Source organism: Vidua macroura, chromosome 1 (genome assembly GCF_024509145.1).
Source record: "Vidua macroura isolate BioBank_ID:100142 chromosome 1, ASM2450914v1, whole genome shotgun sequence".
In the NCBI taxonomy this organism is placed as follows: Eukaryota; Metazoa; Chordata; class Aves; order Passeriformes; family Viduidae; genus Vidua; species Vidua macroura.
The window spans coordinates 149,837,423-149,845,993 of NC_071571.1; the positions used below are offsets into that span (position 1 = coordinate 149,837,423).

An 8,571-nucleotide genomic window follows, 5' to 3' on the forward strand; every position below is an offset into this window, starting at 1 on the left:
ACTTTACACAGCTGTCAATGCTCACACATGGCTAAGCAGAGGAAAATCAGGACCAGAACACCTATTTTTGAGGAAAAGCAAAGTCTTGCTTTCTCAAAACACACATCGGTAACGACCAGGCAATGTTTTCTGCTTTTACATTTAAATATTTAGAGTCCCTTTTCTCCTGAGCTCTCTAAAACCGATTTCTGCAGCTGAGTCTTGAATGAGGATGCATATCACTGAGTCCTTTCATGTCTGAGACCTCCAAAACACCACAGATCCCCTTCCTGAACTTCAGCTCCAAAGCCCTGAACCGTAAATACCACCAAAAAACACAAACAATACTCCAAACCTTCACAAAAACAAACACACGGACAAACCAAACCAAACCAAAACAAACCAAAACAAACGCAGCCCAGCTTTACACTTAATACCACTGGTTTCACAAAGCAGAACGACGAGTTCCGAGCCCACGGGGACACAGGTGACAGAGGAACAGCTGCCTTGAGGAAACGGGATCCTCAGAACTACGGACTGCAGCTCCCTTCTCCCACCGCACTGCCCGGGGTCTGCCCAGCAGCCCCATTCCATTCCCAGGGCGCAGCTCCATTCCCAGGGTGCAGCCCCATTCCCAGGGCAGCAGCACCGTCCTGACACCTCCCCCAGCAGAAGCCGCAGCGGGTAGGAGCTCCCCCCCTTCCCTGTCCTCAGGAATACGCCACTTTGGGCCGGCAAGTCTAGCAGGGAAAAATAAATAAACTGCAGAAAAGCGAAGCGCAGCGGAGGCGCGGCAGAGGCGCACACCCCGCTGAACCGCTGTCAGGGGCAGTGAAAGGCGCGGGGGAGCTGCTCTGGGGGAGCGGCTGCCGGGTGGTAACCGGGGAAGGGGCACTGACAGCCCGGGCAGGAGCCGGTCTTTGGGCAGCGGGGGCAGGCGGTAACCGGGGAGGGGGCACTCACAGCCGGGACAGGAACCGCTCTAGGACAGGGGGACGCGGCTGCCGGGCGGTAAGCGGGGAAGCGGCACTCACAGCCGGGACGGGGGGACGCGGCTGCCGGGCGGTAACCGGGTGAGCGGCACTCACAGCCGGGACAGGAGCCGCCCCGCTGCCGCCGGAACTGACGGCAATGGCCGCTCCCGCATGCGCGGCGGGCCATGGCGGGAGAGCTGTGAGGGGAGCGCGGCAATTCTCCGCTGTCGTTCGCGGTGCTGGCCCCGGGGCTTCCACGGGGACTGGAAGCTTCTGCCTGTGAACACGAGGCATTGCTCCAAGAGGAACGCAAAACAGGAGTGGACGGATGACTGATTCACCTGGTGAATCTCAGCCGACTGTGTATGAAAACCTAAAGGGCTCTAGCTAGCCCTTAGGACGAAGTGAGCCTTCCTGGCATTCCCAAATCCCGAAGTTGGTGTGGTGTCATAAAATCATCCAGTCCAACTGTCAACCCAGCACTGCCACTGTAACCCCTAAACCAAATTGCCAGACTCAGATGCCTCTTAAACCCTTCCAGGAATGGTGATTCCACCACTGCCCTGGGCAGTGTATTCCAATGCCTTGACCACCCGAACAGTAAAAAAACCTCTTCTTTCTAATATCTAATCTGCATCCCCCTCTCTCAGCTTAAGTCCGTTTCCGCTGGTCCTCACACTGTTGGCACAGCAAAAGATGCTGGCCCCAGCTCACTACAAGTTCCTTTGAGGTAGTTGTAGAGAATGATGAGGTCCTCCCTGAGCCTCCTCGAGAAGAGGGAGGTCTTCCTCTGAGATGATTTCTCAGTCATGTAGCTTAAATGGCAAAAGTTTGAAAACTCTGGAAGTACAAAAACTCCCGAAGTATGAGCCTTGTACAAGAGTTCAGGTGAATTTCTGGTGGAGGATGTGAGAACCTTAATGATGTTCAGTGAGGCAAAGTGTGAGATGCTGCACCTGGATGACCAAACCCCAGTATCAATACAGGCTGGGGAATAAGTGGATTGAGAGCAGCCCCACCAAGAAGGACTTGGGGGTGCTGGTGGATGAGAGGCTGGACGTGAGCTGGCCATGTGTGCACTTGCATCCAGAAAGCCAAACATGTCCTGTGTTGATCCCACAGTGTGGGCAACAGGTGAGGGAGGGGATTCTGACCCTCTGCTCCACTCTGGTGAGACCTCGCCTGCAATGCTTCATCCAGGTCTGGAATCCCCAGCACAAGAAACTTCTTGGAGCAGGTCCAGAGGAAGCCATGGAAATCAGAAGGCTGAAGTGCCCCTCCTGTGGAATGAGCCTGAGAGAGTTTGGGTTGCTCAGCCTGGAGAAGGGTCCAGGGACACCTTATTGCAGCCTTTTATAAGGGGCCATGTCATGACTTAAAGCAGTGGCACTCCAACAAAATAACTTCAATAGAACTCACAGTGTTTGAAAAATTTGGATGAACAATTGCCTTTAGGTAGAATAGAATTATTTAGGTTGGAAAAGACCCTTAATATCATCAAGTCCAACCTAGTACTGCCAAGGCCACCTCTAAACCATGTCCCTAAGAGCCCCATCTACATGGCTTTCATATCCCTCATGGGATGCTGATTCAACCACCTCCCGAGACAGATGGTACCAATGCTTGACAATCGTTCTGGTGGAGAAATTTTTCCTAATATCCAGTCTAAACTTCCCCTGGCACAACTTGAGGCCATTTCCTCTTGTACTGTCACTTGTTACTTGGATGAAGATATTAACCCTCACCTGGCCACAACCTCTTTTCAGGTCTCCTCAGCCACTGTGGCACAAACTGTGGGCTGCAGGCAGGTCTCTCTGCTCCTCTCGTGTTTCCCTGATTTGGGAGACGTGAAGAAAAATAACAGCATAAAAGGAACTGAACAAGCTTTAGCCTTGACCTTCAGTTATCTTCAAAAAAATGGACAACATTTCCCAAAGGGAAAGGAGCTGGAGAGATGGCAGCACAAGCTGGCCTCAGAGTCTCAGACAGAAGCTGACCAAGCCCAACAGCAGCACGGCCTTAGGGCCAGAGCAGGATGGGGAGTGCTCAGCCCGGTCACTCACAGCCTCCCTTCTCCTGCCAGGGGCAGCTCCTGCTCCCTTTGTCCCTTCTCTGGGAGACAGTGACTCACAGAGGCAACTACACCTGGCCAAGCTCTCAGCTGGCAGAGGGGAAAAGAGCAGCTCTGAGGAGCTCAGAGGGTCCTTCACCTGTGCCTTCACACCACCAAGCTCAATACCCTCAGAAATCCTGGTGGTTTGATGAGGGTTCATTTGTATATTGAAATTTCTTTCTTATGAAAGACCCCAGTAGTATTTTTAAGAAATTCACTGCCGGAGTAATATCAGCTGTCTCCACAAGATGTCACAAGACAGTAAGGATCAAGAAAGAAACCAATCCTTCCAGACATCCAGGCAGCATCCCAAGATATTTGTGCTTCCTTTCAGATATAACATACACACAGTGGCCTCACATAAGATGTAATCTCAAGAGAATTATACAGCCTAAGAGATACAGTAATTTTGGAATTTATCATATACTGTTGTTATCCTTGCACTTCCAACTGCTCATGATGCTATATTTTATTAATAAATCAGGATCATCTGTAGGCTTGGCCTTATGTACTGGGCAAATTCTGTATAAGATAGTAACATTTAGTCAATAAACTCCCTGTGTTTTCCATTTAATGATTCTTCATGGGTACGGTCCTTTCTCCCCTAAATTCCATGTGAATTATTATTGTGTATTCTGAAAAAGCTCCTGCTTTTCTCTCTCATATTGAGATAATTTAGTGGCCTTAGCAGATTTCTTACCAATACAAACCATCCGGCATGTTGTTTGTGAAGCATATTGGAAACTGTTGGATTGAAACCATTAATGAATTGATGCAAACAATGTGTCATCACTTCTGGAAGTGCTCACTCACCCTGCAGCTCTTACCCAAACAGGCACAGGCAGACTTCTGGAGCAAACATTCCCAGCATCAAAACCCCATCCACAAGCATGTTACAACTTTCCTATGCAGCAGGCCCACAGTGTAAGTGTGGGGAATGTGTTAATAATGAAGATGCAGCCCCATCATCACTTCATAGTTTACACGTGCCCTCCACACTTCCCCCACAGCTCTGACAAGTGTCAGGATGACCAAACACATTCCCTGGGACTGTACTACAGCTGCAGAGGTGTTGAGCAGCCTGTCATTACAGTTTGGATTAACAGCTTTGTAGGCAGTGGCCTGTAATCGGGATACACACAGTTGCCATTAAGAACAAGCTCCCCACCCTCCTGTGCCAGCCTGGAGCTGAGGAGTCATGATGAGAGGTGAGGAAGGCGAAACCCCAGGGCTGCTCCTGCCTGTGCTGGGGCAGCAGGAATCCACCCAGGTGGGAAGACTGACTGGAAAGCACTGGAGCTGCTCAGCACAAAATGACCAGGTGGAAAAGGACCTGGAAGTGCTGGTTGACAGCAGCTGAACGTGAGCCAGGGTGTGCCCAGGTGGCCAAGGAGGCCAGTGGCCTCCTGGCTTTCTCTGTCAGCACTAGTGTGGCCAGCAGGACCAGGGCAGTGGCTGTCCCTCTGTGCTGGGCACTGGGGAGGCCACACCTCGAGTGCTGTGCGCAGTTCTGGGCCCATCAGTTTAGGAAGGGCATTGAGGTGCTGGAGCGTGTCCAGAGATGGGACACAAAGCTGCTGAAGGGGCTGGAGCACACATCTGATGAGGAGCATCTGATGAGGGAACTGAGGCTGTTTAGCCTGGAGAAAAGGAGGCTCAGGGGTGTGACCTTATCACTCTACAGCCACTGGTCACAGGTTGGACTCGATGATCTCAGAGACCTTTTCCAGCCTACTTGATTCTGTGAAGGGACTCGCAGCCGCCGGAGCCTCAGCGCGCCCGGGCACCCCCAGGCCCGCTGTCCGCCCGCGGCGGGGAGGAGAGAGGCGGCGGGGCCGGGGGTGCTGCAGTGTCCCTGTGCCGTCCCAGTATTGCAGGGCGCTGTAGGGAGCTGTAGTCCCGGCTGGAGGCGGGTCCCAGTATTGCAGGGAGCTGTAGGGAGCTGTAGTCCCGGCTGCGGGCGGGTCCCGGTGCTGTAGGGAGCTGTAGTCCCGGCAGCCGCCGCCTACAGCTCCCGGCGGGCCGTGCCCTCGCTGCCTCGGGGACGGGCCGAGATGGCGGCGGCGCGGCTGAGCGGCACCGAGAACCGTCTGGTGTCGCTGCCTCTGTCGCGGATCCGCGTCATCATGAAGAGCTCCCCGGAGGTCTCCAGCATCAACCAGGACGCGCTGTTCCTCACCGCCAAGGCCACGGTACCGGCTCGCCCTGCCCTGCCCTCGGGCCCCCCGCGCCTCCCCTTCCCCGGCTGAGGGGCCTCTGCCTTCGGAGCGCTCCCGCGGCCCCGGGCCGGGCTCCCGCTTCCCTTCTCTGTCTGCATCCCGAGACGGAGCTGACCTTAAAGCTGCCCGAGTCTAGAATCATAGAATGGCTTGTGTTGGAAGGAACCTTAAAGAACATCTATTTCCAAAACCCTGCCACGGCCAGGGACACCTTCCTCTGTCCCAGGCTGCTCCAAGCTCCGGCCAACCCGGCCTTGGACACTTCCAGGGATGGGGCGGCCACAGCTTCTCTGGGCAACCTGTGCCAGGGCCTCACCACCCTCAGAGGGAAGAATTTCTTCCTAATATCTGATCTAAACCTACTTTCTGTCAGTTTGATGCCATTCCTCCTTGTCCCGTCACTACATGCCCTTGTAAATAATCTTTCTCCATCTTTCCTGTAGACTGCCTTCAGGTATTGAAATGTAATGAGTCTCTGCACAGAGTGCCCAGTGTATGTGCAGTTAAATATGGTGCTTCTGCCTTTAGATAGGGATCAGAGATATGTGTGAATTCTTTGTCTGACTATGCAGTTTTGTTTTAATTTTTAGGAGCTTTTTGTTCAGTATTTGGCTACATACTCCTACAAACATGGCAGAGGGAAGGAGAAGAATGCTCTGACTTACACTGACCTGTCTCATACAGCAGAAGAGTGTGAGACCTTTCAGTTCCTTGCAGGTATTGACACAAGGGTAAATTCCTTTGGAAAATGAAATCTTGCTCTTAATGCTCTGTTTTGTGAGGACCCAATTCTCCTACATGTCATTGATCTCTTTAGCATTTAACTGGAACTCATGAACTACTTTCCTAAAAAAGTAGTTTCCTAAACTATTTCTCTGTGAATAGGGATTTTTCTGCTGCCTCTAAGTTAAACAGTTATACTGTATACAGTTCTCAGGATATTGCCGTAAGCATTTCCTAAATTTCAGCAGTTCCATCTGAAAGCTTTCAGCCTGTGAAAGATCATTGCACATCTTTAGGTGAGAAGTTATGTGGACCAAAAATGACACATAGGAATCTATAATTTTGAGAAAAGAAGCTTCATCATATGGTCCCTCTATGCGTCTGGATACACACACACAGACCTTTTTACTGATACTTGGATTTTATATCAATGGCTCGTTGGATCTAAGGCAGTTGGGCACTCTGTTTTACATCAAATAATTCACATCAGCAGACAGTAAAAGTTGCCGTAATCAGTCACAAAATAGAGTCCTTATCTTTGATTACTTTTACCATAAATGGGTAGCTCCCTCCTACTCTTACAGCAGTGTGTGGGTCAGGCTGACTTACCTGGTTATTCACCTAAGGTTTGTTAAAAATATTAATATTTCTTTTTGACTTAATTTCTTTAGTAATTTGGATGCAACAGTATTAATGAGGCAATACAAGTATTCAAATTGACTAAAAAGGCAACAATTCTGCCTTTCAGATATCTTGCCAAAGAAGATCCTAGCTAGCAAATACCTAAAAATGCTTGAAAAAGAGAAGCGAGATGGAGAAATGAGGGAAGACGATGATGAGGCTGAGGAGGAAGAGGATGAAGATGAAGCTGTTGGTGATGGTGTTGGATCTTAAGGCCAATGGAGAATTGTTTCATAGTTGATCCATTTTCTATTGTATAAAGGATGCTATTTTTGTGACTGAGAATCCAGATGCTGGATGTATTTATACACTGAGCCATCCGCTTTTGCTTTAAGAAGTTTAGAAATTGAACTTTATACTCGTTGGAGAATGGAATTCTTCCCTCAGAAACACGGTGGGGTAGGAAGAGACACTGCAAACCTGACAGCAGAGCTTGGTCAGGTGATTTGAAATTACTTTGTCAGACAATCATTACCCAAATCTAAAATTTCTTACAGGCAGCTTTCAGTTCAAAAGCTCCAAAAGTGGACCAAGTCCAATAAAAAGGTCTGTAAAAACAGCCATGTGGGCACCTAAATGGGAGAGGAGGAGATCCATCCCAAGAGCTAATGGTGGTTCTGTAGCTGTGATGGTAAATGGGGTAGAAAATTATGTACATTTGTGCATCCAGAACCCTTTTCTTGAATGAACTCCACTTCTGCAGTTTCTCTTGCCAAAATGCACATTGAAGTCTGTTAATTGTGGGTTCTTGAGAAAAAGCAGTTCCTTTACCATGTGAGTGACAGAGATGGATTTTTCATGTGGTTTTGGTTTGCTTTTCTTTTTTTTTTTTTTACTACAGAAATGGCAACCATCCTGTGTAGAACTTTACATGCAACTTTTTAAAATAAATGTTTTGTATGAAAACTTGACAATGGATGCAGACACTTCCTGTAGTTCTTTCCAGTTTCAGTCACACACGTGGTCAATGTGGCAATGTCTGAGAGAGAGAAGTGACCAAGATCTGTCCCCAGGGGTGAAAAATGCCCCAGGTAAGCACAGGAATGTTAACACATAATAAGAACCTCCCACTCCAAAAAGGCTGGGCAGCAAATCAGCCAGGAATTTGTCTCAAGCAACATCCTAATTTGGAGGGCATGGTAAAGAGTTACCAGAAGTGAACAGCTGAACAGCTTCTCTTGGGTTGAAGGCACAACCACACTCAGTTTCTCTTAAAACTTAGCAGGGAGCTCCAGCATATCCACAATCCAGCACATTCCATATTCTAAGAAAGCCAAATGGAGCTTTGGCAGGTAGGGTCAGGGACTGGCAGAGCTAATGAGCCACACTAGAAATGCTCCTGCTATTTTACCAGATAAGAGGATGCTGCACTGTAAAAAATGTTCCTGAAATGAAAATCGTATTGTACCAGGAATTCTGCAGTGAGTGCTGAGTGGGGCTGGATCCCTGGGTAAAGGCAGAACTAAACTATTGTTCCAAGAGTTAGTTTGTGTTGTTTTTTGGGGTTTTTTGTTTGTTTACTTGTTTGTTTGGGGTTTGTTTGGTTTTTTTGTTTGTTTGTTTTGGTGGGTGGGGTTTTTTGTTTGTTTGTTTGTTTTTATATTATTAAAAGTGCATGGAGCTGTGTGGAAAAATGAGTGTGGAATGCTGTTTGAGGGGAGGGGCTGCCAGTTTTTTGGGAAGCAAAAAAAAGCCACCACCACAAAATTGCACAGTGAATCTCTAGCAGAAACAAGGATGAGGGCAACAAGCAAATACTTGAGCCATGGATGGGTCACAACCAAAGAGAGGAACATCCTGAAACAGCCCTGGTAGGGCTCTGACCACAGCCCCATCCCCACCCCTGTACCCTGGGAAGAGGAGGCAGGAAAAGAAGGGGGGA

The 8,571-nt window shown here is 49.2% G+C and overlaps 2 protein-coding genes across 3 annotated transcripts in view; one reads left to right on the forward strand and one right to left on the reverse strand.

Moving 5' to 3' along the window:
* Nucleotides 1–1,076, reverse strand: part of TRAPPC9 (trafficking protein particle complex subunit 9) — a 449,912-nt gene extending 448,836 nt beyond the window's left edge. The window contains exon 1 of one of the 2 annotated variants that reach the window (XM_053973133.1): nt 1,014–1,076. The gene's annotated coding sequence lies outside the window, so the exon portion shown is untranslated. Of the gene's footprint in view, nt 1–942 lie in introns of both variants that reach the window. The other variant, XM_053973142.1, reaches the window with a different exon arrangement.
* Nucleotides 1,077–4,949: 3,873 nt separating this feature from the next.
* Nucleotides 4,950–7,603, forward strand: CHRAC1 (chromatin accessibility complex subunit 1). Its single transcript, XM_053997715.1, has 3 exons — nt 4,950–5,258; nt 5,876–6,002; nt 6,757–7,603. Exons 1-3 carry the CDS (start codon nt 5,121–5,123, stop codon nt 6,900–6,902), a joined length of 411 nt encoding a protein of 136 aa, XP_053853690.1. The 5' UTR covers nt 4,950–5,120; the 3' UTR covers nt 6,903–7,603.
* Nucleotides 7,604–8,571: the final 968 nt, after the last annotated feature.

Excerpts from the sequence above, each read along its gene's own strand:
- CHRAC1 (XM_053997715.1), top strand. The coding sequence starts at position 5,121 with ATGGCGGCGGCGCGGCTGAGCGGCACCGAGAACCGTCTGGTGTCGCTG. Across the intron at positions 5,259-5,875 it reads TCCTCACCGCCAAGGCCACG|GAGCTTTTTGTTCAGTATTT; the intron begins GTACCGGCTCGC and ends TTTAATTTTTAG. Across the intron at positions 6,003-6,756 it reads GACCTTTCAGTTCCTTGCAG|ATATCTTGCCAAAGAAGATC; the intron begins GTATTGACACAA and ends TCTGCCTTTCAG.